The sequence below is a fragment of the Haliaeetus albicilla genome, chromosome 2 (genome assembly GCF_947461875.1).
Source record: "Haliaeetus albicilla chromosome 2, bHalAlb1.1, whole genome shotgun sequence".
NCBI classification, from domain to species: domain Eukaryota; kingdom Metazoa; phylum Chordata; class Aves; order Accipitriformes; family Accipitridae; genus Haliaeetus; species Haliaeetus albicilla.
In genome coordinates, this window is record NC_091484.1 from 25,808,440 (window position 1) to 25,824,178 (window position 15,739).

Genomic DNA, 15,739 nt, shown 5'->3' on the forward strand with positions numbered 1-15,739 from the left:
CTCCTTACATCAGTAACTGTTGAACAACAAGAATTCAAATGACCACTTTCCGCAAACACCACCACAGGGATGAGCTTGTACGTAACTCACAAAGACAGCCCTGTATCAGCCCTGTCTCATGACGAGAGAAGTTGCCCATTTGAGGAAGCAGTCAGTTCACAAGGAGAAGAGCACTCTTCTGATAACAGGAATTGCACTAGTATCACTTTTAATAAACTCACCTGCCCTTTTTCCTTAGGACATGCCAGACCTTGCCTCATGTCAGGAATGCTGCACTGTGTTTACTAGCATCTGCAAATTAACCTAACTGTAACTCTCCCAGAGACTTGCTTCTCCTCAACTGCTCCCATCCTATTTCACTCCCCCTGGGGAAAGGTACCCCTGCTGCCTCAGTGCCTGTATGGCGAGTCAAAAAGATAGGTTTCATTCAAAAAGTGAAAAGGTTTTTTCCCCTTTGCACTCTCATTCTTCCAAGCCATTCTCCTCATGTCCCTCTGTACCCTCCCTGCCACAAAACCTGCTCTCTTCTCCATAACTCACCCAGCTATTTAAATCTCTTACATGTTCTTCAAGCCAGGCACCTGATGCTTGGACACTACTCTGAGGAGCACCATAAAGATTCCTATAGATGTAGAAACACTAGAGGACTTCCAGCTGCAAAGGAGCATTGGTGATTCATGACACCCAACTTACTCATTGTACAAGCCTGGAGTCTTCAAAAAATCTCGTGTTTTTCAGGTCTCTGAAGTTGGTCTCCGAGCCTTGTCAACTTCCTCAGCAAGCTTGGCCTGACTAAAGTATCTCAGCCACCCCGAGACTTTGGGATAGTTAAAAGCAACAACCATTATGTCCTAACTCTGAATGGGGCCTTTCCTTAGCAGGATCTTTTACCTCTGTATCTACCATTCCACACTGTCCCTCCAAGCCAAGGTTTCAGAAGTACGTGAAAAGGCTGCTTGGTGGCTGGATGTTGAAACTTGCCCATCTGTAGCACTCTATCCCCTCCACCCAGCCAACAGCAGTGGTAGCTCCCTAAGGCAAATCCTGGCCTATATGTAGTTCCCAGTGAACTAACAACAAGCAACACTGAAAATTATGGGTTTTAGCCACGCACTCATAGATCAAATAGGAGGCGAGGCAAGCACATTAAGCAAAAACCACAATGAGACAACCCAAACTGACAGGCCACTGACTGCATCATGCTACCCCAGAGCCAACAGCAAAAATTTTTGTTTTCTTTCCTCTGCAGCAGGAAGCAGGGAGTATTTCTTCTCTCCCTCTTTTCTCATGGGTTTTCCAGCAAAGGTCACCATTTTGGGGGAAGGGGAAATTTCAGAGTTACAAACCCCAAGGATTTAAAAGCCTTCGGAAGAGAGGCCTGCATGAGACTGCCACTGCTGAGCCACTTGGGAACAGACAAGCTCACAGATGATGCAGGCTTGGCATGAGCCCAGTTACTTGGGGATATCCTGATCCAACCTGCTCACTTTCAAAACCCAACTTGCCTTGTAACAGTAGCAAGACCTCTCCTGTGCCCATCCTCCTTCCCAGCGCTAAATTAAATGTCATGGTGGACACACTCAGGGGTTAACTGTTTACAAATATCTTTGCTGAGATCAGCAACCAGAGAATACTGTGATGGACAAAAGTATTAAATCAAAGGGAAGGGTGTACGAATCAAGGCCCTGTGCAGCAACAGTTTCCTAGCACTATTCCAAGCACTGAGACTGAGATGCTGTACATAAAAGGTTCTGCTCCTTTTAGCAGTGTTACTAAATGTAATGCCTTCTTCTGAATACATTTGGGCAAAATATTTAAAATTACTATTATTATGCAATTTTGGACACAAACAACCACCACTCCCCGGACAAACTGGAATTATTACTGGAAAATATGAAAAAGAAACAAGCTAGATACAAGCTGCTAAAAAAAGTTTCTTTGCATTAGGAAAACCAAACAGAAAAAAACTCATAGTAATATAAATAAATAAAAGTATTAATGTGTAACAATAAAAATACTTAGGGGTCTTACAGTTCCCTTCAGTTTAATAATCTCAACAACATCTAAAAAATACTAGAAGAGTTCAGTGTTCATTTGACAAATGGGCAACTGTTAATTTTTAAATGTGATCAACTAAGAAAAACAAATAACAATCCACGTTAAAAACAGTTTTCAGCACTAATTTTCCTTGAGTCTATTAGATAATTTCTGCAATTTTTCATACACTTTTCTCTACATTTTTGGATAGTTTTCTCTCCCTAGTCATTCTGTTAGGTCTTGATCCCCCAGGGACCAAGTTTTAGCAGACCCTGGCCTCCAGGATGTTAGTATGAATTTCTGTTCCTTTTATGTAACCCTCTAGCAGTGGAGAGAGGGACTGCAAATACAATACACCCTTTCACTGTTACCAGATGGTGTATGTAAGAGGCTCCTTTATACATGAAAATCAGACTCCATAACTAACTAACTGGCTCTTCAGAAGAGGTAATGAAACCATGTTCACAACAAACACTGTCAAGTAAATATACTACAACAAGAAAGGCAAAATCGACTATCACTTGTTTTCCATCATAGTATCTCAGACACAACTTTTTAACTGCAGTGCTGTCTTCTAAATGTGAATGTTTGGAAACACTGTTTGGAACATCTGGAACATTTTTTAAATTCAAGGACTCCCATAAGGATCATTGGAAGACTTCAGGAAATTGCCTTGTAAACAATAATATCTGGAAAACATAAAATTCAATACTGCAAGACACTTTATCTCCGCTGTTGCATGTCCTGCAACATCTTACCAGAACTGAAAACAAGAAAAACACCAATAGAAAACATGTCGCCATGTTGCTGACAAGAGAGAATCCATGTTTTATCCTGAATGTTTCATTCCACCCTGCCTCCATGGGCACAGAAAGTCAGAGCTGGATAAAAATCAAACACCCACTTTCACTCTTCAGCATTAAAGAGGCAAAGGCCTGGTACTCTTCCCTCTTTGTTTACACTTGCAAAGTAACTAAATTTCAAGTGAGAGGCTGAACCAGGAGCGTGACACCTACAGCTGACCAACTCCATACAGCAAGCAAACCTTTGCACAGGCAAAAATCAGCAGGAGGCTGGCTGCAAGATGCAGGCAGAAAACACTAGGGCGCTGAGCTCCTGAACAGGCAGCTGCAGCAGCAACAAACTCACCAGCCTCCAAAACACAGCACAGACCCTCCACAGCCCGACTCACCACCACAGGACCTCTGCCCGAGTAGAATCGAGAGCCCACAGGCAGTGGACGACCATTTCACTAAAGCCTTTTTTTTTTTTTTTCCCCCTTTGCTCGCTCTGGATTACCGGGATCAACGTAAGCCGGAGGAGGGCCAGCTGCAAACCCAGCATCTGCTCTGGAGACAGACCCAGCCGCCCCGCATGCCAGCAAAACTCTCCCTGTCCGTCCGCCAGAGATTTGCCGACACAAGGGCAAGTGGGATTAGGGCCATGGCAAATATTTGCCCGTCAGCACTTTATAACGGGTGAGGGCACAGACACAGGCGGGTATTTGGTTTCTAGCAGGACCCCGGGTGGCTCTGCTCCTCCTGCAGCTGCCGTGACTGGTGGGGAGGACTCGGAGGGCTGGATGACAGGGGAATAAACAGAGAGCAGGGTTTATGTTGGCCTAAAACCATCAATGGCCAGGTGGAAACCATGACACCTAAGGTGACCAGGCCTGGATGGCGGCTGCCCTCGCCTAGGCGCTAGCACCCCTTTGGGGCTCCCCGCAGCTCCCCGTCCCTCCGGGCCAGCGCCTAGGTGGACACTGGCCACCATCCAGGCCACCCCAAGGGTTTCTGAGTGCTGAGCCGGTCACCCCACAGCGGGCTGAGGTGACCCTGCCGGGCCCGCCCTCACCCCGCCATAAGGCCGAGCCCGGCTTCCCCCCCCCGAAAGGCCGCTCCGGTGCCGAGGGGCCGCGGCGCAGCTCTCTTCCCCCCCTTCTCTCCGACCCCGCCGGGGCTCCTCCCCTCGGAGCCCAGCTCCGAGCGGCAACAAGTGGAAGCCGCTGAAGTTACTTCCCGCTCCCCACCGGCCCCACCGCCCTCCGCGCTCCCTCAGGGGGTTGTGAGGGCGGGTGTCGCACGTTACCTGCGCGGCCCGCCGCCATGTCGCGGAGAGACGGGTCGGGGTGAGGCTCCGGAGCCCTTCGCCGCTCCCCGCCGACTACAACTCCCGTGAGGCCGCTGGAGGTGCCTCCCCCACCCCCGGGGCGGTGGCTGCGCGCAACGCTATGGGCTCCCGGCCGGGCCGGGCCGGGCCGGGTCGCCGTTGTCCCCTCAGCGGGGCGCGGAGGGCCTGGCTGAGGGAAAGCACAGTGGTGACAATAGAGGCGTTTTATATGTCTTTGCGGGAAAAATCGCCGCTTTCCTCTACAGCTGCGGGCTTGGGGCAGTTTCCTTTCGGGGGGTGGGGGTGGTGGTGGTGGTGGTGGTTCTGGTACCCTCAAACAAGGTCTCCTGTCAGGAAGTGTTAACTTTTTAATATCGTACCGACTGTTGCTTTTAGGACAGTTCACTATGTTGGTTGGGGTTTTTTGTGTTGTTTTTTTTTAATTTTGTTTGTTTGTTTGCACATCAGTTCATCAAGCTCTTTGCACGGACGACTGAAGTGAATATGAAAGCCAGGCTCGATAAATCCAGTAGGCAGCAGATTTCTCCTTTCTGTCTGCGTCAGTTGACGAAAGGAAAATCCTCTTTCCACTGCTGAAAGACGTAGGTAGGGATTAATAAAGGCCACGTACGGTAAGAGACTGGGAGAAAGCGGGTGTGAAACTGGAACCAGAGGTCCGTTCCTAAGGCGGGGTGGGGGGGGGGGTACGGGGGGCACAGGGCTCCTAAGGCTCCGGCACCATCTCCCAGCAGCAGGCTCCTACAAGCAAGCCACTTCCACTCTTCAAATTTTAACCCTTCCATAATGCATATGATTCTCTGAAAGGGCATTTCTTTCACAGCATATGAAATAGGCTGTGCTGGTTTTGCACTTGGAAGTGTACTTTAAGTTCCTTAGCTTTTTTTCCACATTGCTTTGGTAAATAAATGACTTTAAATAAAACTTGTGACCAAACAGTTTGTCATCAGTTCTTGCCACAATGCTTGTGACTATATTAGCATCATAAACTTCAGCTTAGGCAGCCATAAGATCAAAGCAGCATATTTTAAAGACGCTTGATGAAATATATGTAGTACACAGTCATGGACATGTCTCCATCATCCTCATTTTTTTCATCCTCAATTTCAGGATGACTAAGTGGCCTTAAGTTTTGGTGATAAATCTTCACCTAATGTAATGGTTTTGAATAGCTCAAAAGCATTTTAATGCCCTCAAAAGTGCAGGTTATAGGGCTAAGGATGTTGTGGGCGCATGACTCGTGAAACACAGTGGGATGTCTTGCATAGTTTGGAAGCAATCTTCAGGCTGACTTCTCTTGGCCTGCTTTGCTGCATCATTCAGTACAGGGCCAGGAGCATCCGCTGAAAACAAATGTTCATTTTCCATTGGTCTGTAGACAACTGGGTGTTTTCCAAAAGTAACCTCAGGGTCATCAGTTGCAAATAATGATGATTCAAATCCCAGATAATTTCACTGCAATGGAGGTTTTTTTACATGTTTTCAAAAAGTGTTTGTGCAGTTTTACTTCTTACTCAGTAATCTGCTCTGGAGACAGACCCGGCCACCCCATGTGCCAGCAAAACTCTACCTGTCCGTCCGCTGGAGATTTGCCAACACAAGGGCAAGCGGGATTAGGGCCATGGCAAATATTTGCCCTTTTAATTCCTCCTTTTAATTATGTAGTGACAATTTACTTACAGAAATGTTTAATTATTGACATTAATTATTGAATTATTGCCTGTTTATACAGACATCAATTTCTTCAGAGAAAAGCATGCTGTTTCCAACTAGGTCTGTAGCTGACCAATGCTTCCTTAGAATTTTCTATATTCTTCATTTCTTTGCAACAAAAGAGGTTCAAGATTTTTGTTTTTTGGAAGCTGCCCTAAAAAAAAAAAAAAGCATTGTTTACTCCATTTGTCTTGCTCTTCTTTATTTTTATTCTGATAAAGTCTATTGATTAACTTCTTAAACTATGATAAGCTGAATGGGAATTATTGTCAATTTTCCTAGCTCAGGAAAGGCAATGACAGTCATCCCAGCAAAAAGAAAGCCTTTGTTGGGTGTCATGGTTTAACCCCAGCCAGTAACAAAGCACCATGCAGCAGCTCACTCACTCCCCCCTCACCCAGTGGGATGGGGGAGAAAATGGGGCGAAAAAAAAAGTAAAACTTGTGGGTTGAGATAAGAACAGTTTAATAGAACAGAAGGAAAGAAAATAATAATAATAATAATAATAAAATGACAATAATAATAATAAAAGGATTGGAATATACAAGTGATGCACAGTGCAGTTGCTCAGCACTCGCTGACCAATGCCCAGTTAGTTCCCGAGCAGCGATCTGCACCCACCAGGCCAACTCCCCCCAGTTTATATACTGGACATGATGTCACATGCTATGGAATACCCCTTTGGCCATTTTGGGTCAGCTGTCCTGGCTGTGTCCTCTCCCAACTTCTTGTGCCCCTCCAGCTTTCTCGCTGGCTGGGCATGAGAAGCTGAAAAATCCTTGACTTAGTCTAAACACTACTTAGCAACAACTGAAAACGTCATTGTGTTATCAACATTCTTCTCACACTAAATCCAAAACACGATACTGTACCAGCTACTAGGAAGAGAATTAACTCTATCCCAGCTGAAACCAGGACACTAGGTAAAATCTTTTCATTAGCTGGTGGAATGTTACCCTTGTAATTGTAAATGTATGCCATAGAGGTACCCAGCTCAATCAACTAAAACTACTAAATTGCTACTTAACGTCTATTAAGGATCATTAAAGGATCATGCTGTAGGTTTTGTTCCATATGGCTAAAATGTAGGCCAGAATAACTATTTAAGGGCTGAAATCAACTTCTGACATCAGAAGTTAAAGATAATGCTAGCTGCAGTTCTTTTAGAGTGATTCTCAAAATACAATTTGAATGTGGGTTGGTTTGGGTTTGGGTTGGTTTTTTTGCATTTTGGTGGAAGCCATTTCTATACAAAGTTTGCAAATAAATATAGAATCCTTTAGTTTTAATTGTGATGCATAAATGTGCTCTATTTTCATGTGGGAAGAGTTTCCTCCGTTCAGGCAAGCCAATTTACATTTGCACTGTCTAGCTCATCATTGTGACGGATGCACTCCTCCTGTTTGAACTAACTGAACTTTGGTCCAGGCAGATGCTCAGCAAGTAGGCCTAATCAAAGTTAATCCTATCGTGTGAGACTATCCCTGAGAACTTGGCACCAGACCCCCAAAAAACAGTTTGGCTGGAAACTGGGCTGATAAACAGCATTAACACAGCGGAAAACCTGATGGCAAATCACCCACTTGACACTATAGATACCTGCAGTCATCACGGCCCCTTGAGCTCTCCCTCCGCAACAGCTGGCTGAGCAGCAGGGATCTCCCCTTGGGTAGGGACACCCCTGAAGGTCACCCCTCAAATCTGAGAGATCCCTGACCTGACACCAGACATTGATGGGTTGGTAAATGGCATTTTCTGCATGCATGTAACGTTTAAGATACATATAGTACAGTTAAGCAATAATCTTTGTATCCCATACTGACTTTAAGTGTAGTAAATAGTATTGACCGCCAATCCAGCTGTACTTACTAAACAATTTACATACCTAAATTTACTGATTAGAACTCAATTAACTACTGGCTCGGATATGTCTGAGCGGTCTCTGACTCTTCTCCTGTGACAGTCATAAAGTAAAGTTACACACTGTCATCAGTCATCTCATGCTGGCACCACTTTGGTGCCTCGTTGACTAGAGCAGGTCTTTACTAAACCCTCTTAAATAACTGGGGTCTATCAAAAAAACCCAGAAAAAATGTCTCCTGTGGATGTTGGATTCCATGAATATTTCACAGTGGTCTCTGAGTACGTGTCCGTTGGATACATTCCTTCCATCTCTCTTACGTTATTGTTACATGTGCTACATATTTTCTTTTAATTTTTTTAAAGAGTTAATTGAGTTATATAATAGCTGGGGAGGGTTTTGCTTCCACTAGGCACTTGAGGTATTTTATGAGAGTAGCAAACTCCCAGTTTCCCTGGTCACTCTCAGGGGATTAACATACCATTGTAGCTAGACTGAACAACAGGCTGCTGTTCATCATCAGAGACCTTCTGTGACTGCAGGGAGAAAGCTTTGGAAGCACTTTTTGCATTTGTTTGCATTCTGTTTTGAATAGGTGGACAAATAATTGTCAGTAGGTATAAAGCTGGAAGCGGACAACATAAAAAGAAACAGCAAAGCTCTGGAAAACCTCTAGAAGCAAATTTGGCATTTTAGACAAGGTAGCTGAGGGGCTTGGGAGAATATTCTGCTAATACCAGGTCAGCTTCTGAGACTGACTTCCACCTGAGCACATCAGGGTTAGGAGCTATCACTGCTCACAACTGCCTGCATTTCACTCCTGTGTGGCCAAAGTCAGTACCAAGATTTTGAGCTGGTTCGGTGCTGGTTCAACTGAACCAGCAATGATATGGGAGAACCAGGACACAGACTCTGGACTGTGCAGTTTAAATGAAGCAGAGCCTTTTGTATACTGTCCTGGTTTCAGCTGGGATAGAGTTAATTGTCTTCCTAGTAGCTGGTACAGTGCTATGTTTTGAGTTCAGTATGAGAAGAATGTTGATAACACAGATGTTTTCTGTCGTTGATAAGTAGTGTTTAGTCTAAAGTCAAGGATTTTTCAGCTTCTCATGCCCAGCCAGCGAGAAGGCTGGAGGGGCACAAGAAGTTGGGACAGGACACAGCCAGGGCACCTGACCCAAACTGGCCAAAGGGTATTTCATACCGTGTGATGCCACATGTAGTGTATAAAATGGGGGGGGTGGGGGCGGGGGATCGCTGCTCTGGGACTAGCTGGGTGTCGATCGGCGGGTGGTGAGCAATTGCACTGCGCATCATTTGTACATTCCAATCCTTTTATTATTGCTGTTGCCATTTTATTAGTGTTATCATTATCATTATTAGTTTCTTATTTTCTGTTCTATTAAACCGTTCTTATCTCAGCCCACGAGTTTTGCTTCTTTTCCCAATTTTCCCCCCCATCCCACTGGGAGCGGGGGAAGTAAGTGAGCAGCTGTGTGGTGCTTAGTTGCTGGCTGGGGTTAAACCACGACATATACACACAGATGTGTGGCACATGGATAAAGAGCATACTAAGGCTTAGGAGTTTAAGAGCTGGTTAAGATAGCTAGAAGGATATCGCCATCAAGAAACAGAACTTGACTTCAGAAAGCAGCATTGTTTGGAGGAATGAAACAAAATAAAAAATATTTTGGATTTGGTATCTTGGCAGTTCCTGAATATGGAGAGAGTACTCCACTCTGTGCATTTTCCTTTGTCATTGTCAGTTCTTTGCTTCAGTCCAGCCAGGATCTTCTGTCTACACTGCGCTTCTGATTTAAAACTGAAGATGCATATATGTTGAACATTTACAGAGCCTAAAACTTCTATTTGAAAATGCCCACAATCTGTCAGAAGGGGCTGGCTTCCTTTCAACCCTCTCCCTTGTGTACGGTACCTATTGAACCCTTGCAGTAAAACATGCTGGCTCCCTATGTGGCAGGAATTTCTGGTTTACATCTCCATTAATGAATCATTCCAGGAACTGTATTCCTTGCCATTTCTATACCTACTTAGAAAAGCAAAATGAGACCTTTTTAAGTATTGCCATCCTTTAACAGGCATAATCTCATCTAGGAATCACTTCCATTACGTGTTCATTGCACAGGTCAGTGAAGATTTTGCACATCAAAACCTAGCTTTTCAGTTTTGAATTTTGTGTTCAGTTCTCTTAGAGGACTATGTTCTTCAGGCTGAATTCTGCACTAAAACAATCTTTCAGCAGCATTTACTTGGTTTAATGTTGCTTCAGCTACAAATCATAAAAATAATAGAGTAGTTTAAGTTTGAAGGGACCTCTGGAGGTCTCTACTCCAAACCCCTGCCTTACAGGTCTCTGTGCCTAGTAGCAGAGTTTGGAGAGAGGGGTAGGGTACTATCCATGGCAGAGGAGAGTTGCTTTGGGACTACTTAAGGAGACTGGACATATAGTTGTCTGCGGGACTGGGCATGGTGCATGTGATCGTGCTGAGGGCATCGCCCAATATCATTGCAAGGTGCTGTCTATTGCCTCTAAAGGCCCTGGTGGTCAGGGGAGGTCCCTGATGATTTGAAAAAGGCAAAGGTCATGCCCATTTTCAAAAAAAGGCAAGAAGGACAGTCCAGGGAACTATAGGCAGGTCATTCTCACCCCTGTGCCCTGGAAGATGGTGGAGCAAATCCTCCTGGAGGCCATTACCAGACAGATGCAGGGACAAAAATGTTTGGGAACAGCCAGCACAGATTTACCAAGAAAAAATAGTGCCTGACCAACTCGACTGTCTTCTACAATGAGATGACTGGCTCTGGGGACAAGGGGAAAGCTGTGTGTATCATTTACCTTTACTTCTGCAAGGCCTTTGACAAAGTCCCCCGCAGCATCCTTGTAACTAGACTGGGGAGATATAGATTGAATGGGTGGGCTACAAAGTGGATGAAAAACTGACCAGACCATCAGGGTAGTGGTCAAGGGTTTGACATCTTAATGAGTGGCTGGTTGTGAGTAGCATGCTTTGAAGGTCAATACTTGGGCTGATACTCTTCAACATCTTCATTATCAACCTGGATGATGGGACAGGGTGCACCTTCAGCAAGCTCATGCATAAAACCAAATAAGAGGGAGCAGCTGATACACATTGAGTTGGGCTGCCATGCAAGGAGACATCAGCAAGCTTGAAGAATGAGCTGACAGGAGCCATGGAAGTTCAACAATGGCAAAGTCCTGCACCTGGGATGGTCTAACCCCCTGCAAGAGTGTGGGCTGGGACCACCTGGCTGGAGGTCAGCTTTGCTGGAAAAGATCTGGGGATTCAAGTGGACAACAAGTTGAACACAACTCAGTCATGTGCCCTTGCAGCAGTGAAGACTAACTGTGTGTGAGCCTGCATTGCCATCAGGTTGAGGGAAACCTTTATTCCCCTCTACCTGAAATTCATGTGGTCACATCTGCAGTAGCATATCCAGTTTTGGGGCCCCCAATACAAGAGACAGGTTGACTGACTGAAGTGAGCCCAATGGAGGACCACCAAGATAGTTAGGGAGTTGGAGCACATGACATATGAGGAGATTAGATTGGCTGGGGTTTGCTTAGCCCCAGGAAAAAAACAAGGCGTAGGGGAGATCTGATGGGTCTATTCCATTATGTCATACAAGGACGTAGATAAGGCAAGGAAGAGGCATCATCACCAGGTTGCAGCAAAAGAAATTTTGTCCACGTGGAAGGAAAAAAAGCCACCAGGAGAGTTGTCAAGTTTTGGAACAGGGACCCAAAGGAGTTATGCAGTCCCTGTTCTTGGAGATTTTCAGAGTTTGACAAGACAAGGCCTTGAGCAACCTTGTTGAATTGGGAAGACAGAACTTCTGTGAGCAGGGTGGAGGAGTGGATGACCTCCAGAAGTCTCTTCCAAGCTAAATTAGTGTATGAAAATTCACAATTACTTCTTCAATTGAAAACACCTTAAAAGGTGGTTATCAAAGGCGGAGAACAATAGTCACAGTGTACTATTCCACTGAATTTCTGAGTGTTTATTAGTACCACTTCATTATATCAGGAGGGGAAATCTCCACATGCTGAATTACTTTGGTTATGGTAGGCAGCAGTACAACTGGGTAACATTAAGCATTCCCTTTACATGTTCAGATATACTATAACAAAATATGCTCAAGCTACAAACAGATATAAATAACTTGTTAAAAACTGGGCAGAGCAGGACCATTTCGATCTCTTGCACTTTTGTTATATTTCCTGGCTTTTTTTAGATAAATGTAAAATGTATGGACAGCAAAGATTTCAGGGTAGTGTAGGACAATGAGTTGAATCACAGTTCGTTGAAATGATGTGCATGAGACCTTCTTTTACTCATCGTCACAGCATTTTCCTCTTGTAGAGATTTGCTGGTGCCCATGAAGTGGTCCTGGCTTACCAGAACAGAAGAAGAATTTGGACTCATTTGTCCTTCAGTAGGTTGCCTCTTCATAATTGATGGTATTGAGTCCCCAGTCCAAAGTGTCTTGAAGCGCATAAAAGCAACCACATTCATTTAAAATGTCTCTTATCAGGAGACAAGACCCAAAAGCTGGTCTCCACAACCAGACAAATGACAACTTCTACCTTTCCAAGGTTTGTCTGAACACAAGTGAGTTCCCTCTGGGATTAATAAATAACCTTGATGATTTTTTTAAGTTTTAGGCAATAACTGTAGTAATAGGATACCAGGACTGACTTGTTCAGAAAGGAGCATCTGATGATAAGGGACAAGATATGATCACTTTGTTCTGGCAGCTAAACTGAAGCACAAGCTAGAAACTATGGGCAAGCCCTAGGAAGACTATTTGGATATGTCATATGTGTTTGCCCCAGTCTTATGTTTTTCCCTAGGTATTCTTGCTTCTGGATACGATCAGAAATAGGACTTCAAACTATGGGCATGTCTGAGTTTCTGCTTTTTATAAACTACACAGCAGATGAGAAGAATCTGTTGTCTGCTCCAGATGATCTTTAGAGATCAAACGAAATAGTGCAGAAACAACACAGACATTTTAAGATGGCTGCCCAAAAAGCCAAACTGTTGCTTAGAACCATTGCCAAACCATTTCTTGGTGCCACTGCAAAGCTACCTTGCCTTACTATACAGATGCTAGGAAATTAAATATCCTGGTTTCCAGAGGCTTTGTCATTCAGCTACACTGGAGTACGCACTACATGTTACACTGCCCAAGTTAAAAAAGCCCACCAAGCTATCATGAAGAAGAATATCACTTTCCGTGAGAAATAAAGCCACCAGGTTTGATTGGTGTAATCAGAATGCGAATGGTTTTGTTGCAAAAATGTGTGCTGTTGAATTGCATTCCCTCAACTTGCTTTTAGTTGGGAAATCATGTTTTAGTGGTCATGTAAAAACACTCCTGCACTTAACACGGCTAGCCCTCTTAGCAACATTTCCAAAGCTAGGTTCATGCAAATATTTGCACTTTCCTTCCCACCTGCCCATGGAGATGAGATGCATGCATGAAATGAAAGACTTGCGTGTGGCCAGGCAGCTGGTTAGACCAGACGCTCGCACGCCTAAGAGATATGAGCACATCTGGTATTTAGACAGACGCGAAGCACGTAAAAAATAAACACATGGCTGACTTTGATGATCAGGTTTTAGGCAGAGACTTAAACATCTGTGTGAAGCAGTTTTTAAAAAGTTGTGAAGCAGCAAGCATCCAAGTATATAGGATAAAACCTGCTGCTCTGGCTTCCTTAAAAAGAAAAAAAAAAGGCCAAACATTAATTTTACAAATAAAGCAAGCTATTTTTATCCTGCTATTAAAAAAAGCCATTTGTTCTTGCACTATAACCTTTTTAGAAAGCTCAATTCTTCTCAGCACCATGGCAAAAGGAGAAAAGGAGGGAGAGAGCATTTAGACGCAAATAGACTCCTGCGTTGCTCGGGAGGTGGGCTGCCAATCCACTGCAACCGCCTGAAGGGATGTTCAGAGACTGGAAGGTGCCTGCAGCAGGAGCAGTAACAGGAGAAAAACTAATATCCTAGTGAAGTATCTGCTTAACAGCTTGTGTTCCTTCTAGGGCTCTCCCAAACTTTCAATTTCAGACCCAAAAGACTACTTTTGCACTAAGCTAGTTTTATATATATTTATCTACCAACAGATAAAAGAACATTTGCACTGAGAACTTCATAGACTGTGAGGTCTTGTAGCTATTGTCAAGACAGTTAATCCTGAGAGCCCCAAAAAGAGAGAACCAATGAGTTTGGCACTGATAAACACTGTAAAGCATTAAAAGCTACAGAAATACATATGTGTCCATTGCTATATACAATCCGAGTATTTTAAGTCAGGCAAGAAAGCAACATGCAATACCATTTACATTAAAATGTGATGGTTTAGCTCCCAAAGGAAAAAGCACCTTTTTTTTTGCTTTTGAAAAGAAACTATAAATAAGAGAAAATCCATCTCACTGCACAAAACCTCATAAAGATAAGACTTACAGGCCAATGAAGTAATTTCTGAGCAGTCTCAGCTCTCCGTCCCACTGCAAATACATGTTTTTATTACTTTCCATAGACAGCATGTTTGCAAAGAGTAAATTTGTGTGTCTTTCTCAGGGAAGTGCCTCTAAGAATTAGAGATTATCCATGGCTTTTAAAATGGGAAAGTTCATCCAGGATTAGTGCTAATAGTTAGGTCTCGCTTCAGTAGATGGATGCACCTTCATAGTGGAATTTGCCTTGAGAGCAGATCCTGGGACTGGAGACTTGACCATTGCCACAGGGTAAATACTGACTGCATAAGCGTAACAAATGCCTCTTGAACTTGACTCCAACAAATACATAGAGCACAGGGTTGAGGCAGCAGTGGGAGAAAGCAATTTTACGGCTGATGTGAAAGGCAAGGTTGGAGTCTTTTTGATACTGACAGGTAGGTGGTGGAAAAGTAATCATAAAGCTGAGGATGTTGTAAGGTGCCCAGCTCAGGAAAAAAGCCATCACAATAATAAGGATGAGTTTCACAGTTCTGTGCTTTCTGCGAGATCTTGCTCCAAGCAGGATTAGCAGTATCTTGAAGTAGCAGAATACGATCACCCCAAAGGAAAACAGGAAGAGTACATTCCTCTGATAAATGTCCACCTTTTTCCATTTCCAGTCAGCATAATCACAGGTCTTGTCCCCTTCCAAGTTTTCTTGCACTGTGGTGTGAATCACCTCAGGAACCACGATTAATATGCTACCAGTCCAAACAACCAAGCTCACCAGAAAACCACAGCACTGAGTCTGGGATCTCAAAGTCGAAAGGGGGTTCACTATGGACAAGTACCGCAGGATAGTCATGAGAGTCAAAAAGAAAACACCGCTGTAGTACCCGATGGAGAAAATAGCATTCATTGCTTTGCAAAGGAACTCACCAAAAATCCACCCAAAGGACTGGTCCACTGCCCAGATGGGCAGCATGCAGGAGAAGACTAAATCTGAGACACAGAGATTCATGATGAAGACGTTCGTTAAAGATGTAAGGTTTTCATATTTGAATAGGATCCATAACACTAAAGTGTTTCCTAGCAGGCTGAGCAAAAATGCCAGAGTGTAGAGGACAGTAGTGAGATGGGTGTAAAATACAAAATAGTCACCCATTTCGCAGATATTGCTTTCATTAAAAGAATATTCGTATGAGTAATTATCATCTGAATTGGGTGGATAATGGTCTTCATCCATTTGTCTGTGCAAACCTTGCACTGTTCTCCAGCAGCTACTTTGAAGAACCGCAACAATCAAACCAAACTTTTTGTGAAAATCAACCCAATAACTAAACTCCCGCTGTGGGGACTTCTGCTTTAAGGGACAAAAAGAAGCAGTGAAACTACCTTATTTGTTTTGTTTTAGGGAGAGAAAGGAGTCATTTCCTCTTATGATTAGAGCATAAACAGGTAGATACTAAAGATTTACCCTCAAAGCAACATCAAGATCTTAAATACTTAAGTCA

At 43.9% G+C, this 15,739-nt stretch overlaps 2 protein-coding genes across 6 annotated transcripts in view; both read right to left on the reverse strand.

The window, feature by feature from the left end:
* The window catches only part of FYCO1 (FYVE and coiled-coil domain autophagy adaptor 1), a 53,699-nt gene extending 49,444 nt beyond the window's left edge, over positions 1-4,255 (reverse strand). For 3 of the 5 annotated variants that reach the window (XM_069811581.1, XM_069811574.1, XM_069811548.1), the window contains exon 1: positions 4,126-4,255. The gene's annotated coding sequence lies outside the window, so the exon portion shown is untranslated. Of the gene's footprint in view, positions 1-3,186; positions 3,369-4,125 lie in introns of those variants that run through there. The other 2 variants (XM_069811558.1, XM_069811563.1) reach the window with 2 other exon arrangements.
* A 10,195-nt stretch (positions 4,256-14,450) lies between these two features.
* XCR1 (X-C motif chemokine receptor 1) lies at positions 14,451-15,471 on the reverse strand. The gene has a single exon (XM_009930027.2). The coding sequence runs from the start codon at positions 15,469-15,471 to the stop codon at positions 14,455-14,457; it is 1,017 nt and encodes a 338-aa protein (XP_009928329.1). The 3' UTR covers positions 14,451-14,454.
* Positions 15,472-15,739: the final 268 nt, after the last annotated feature.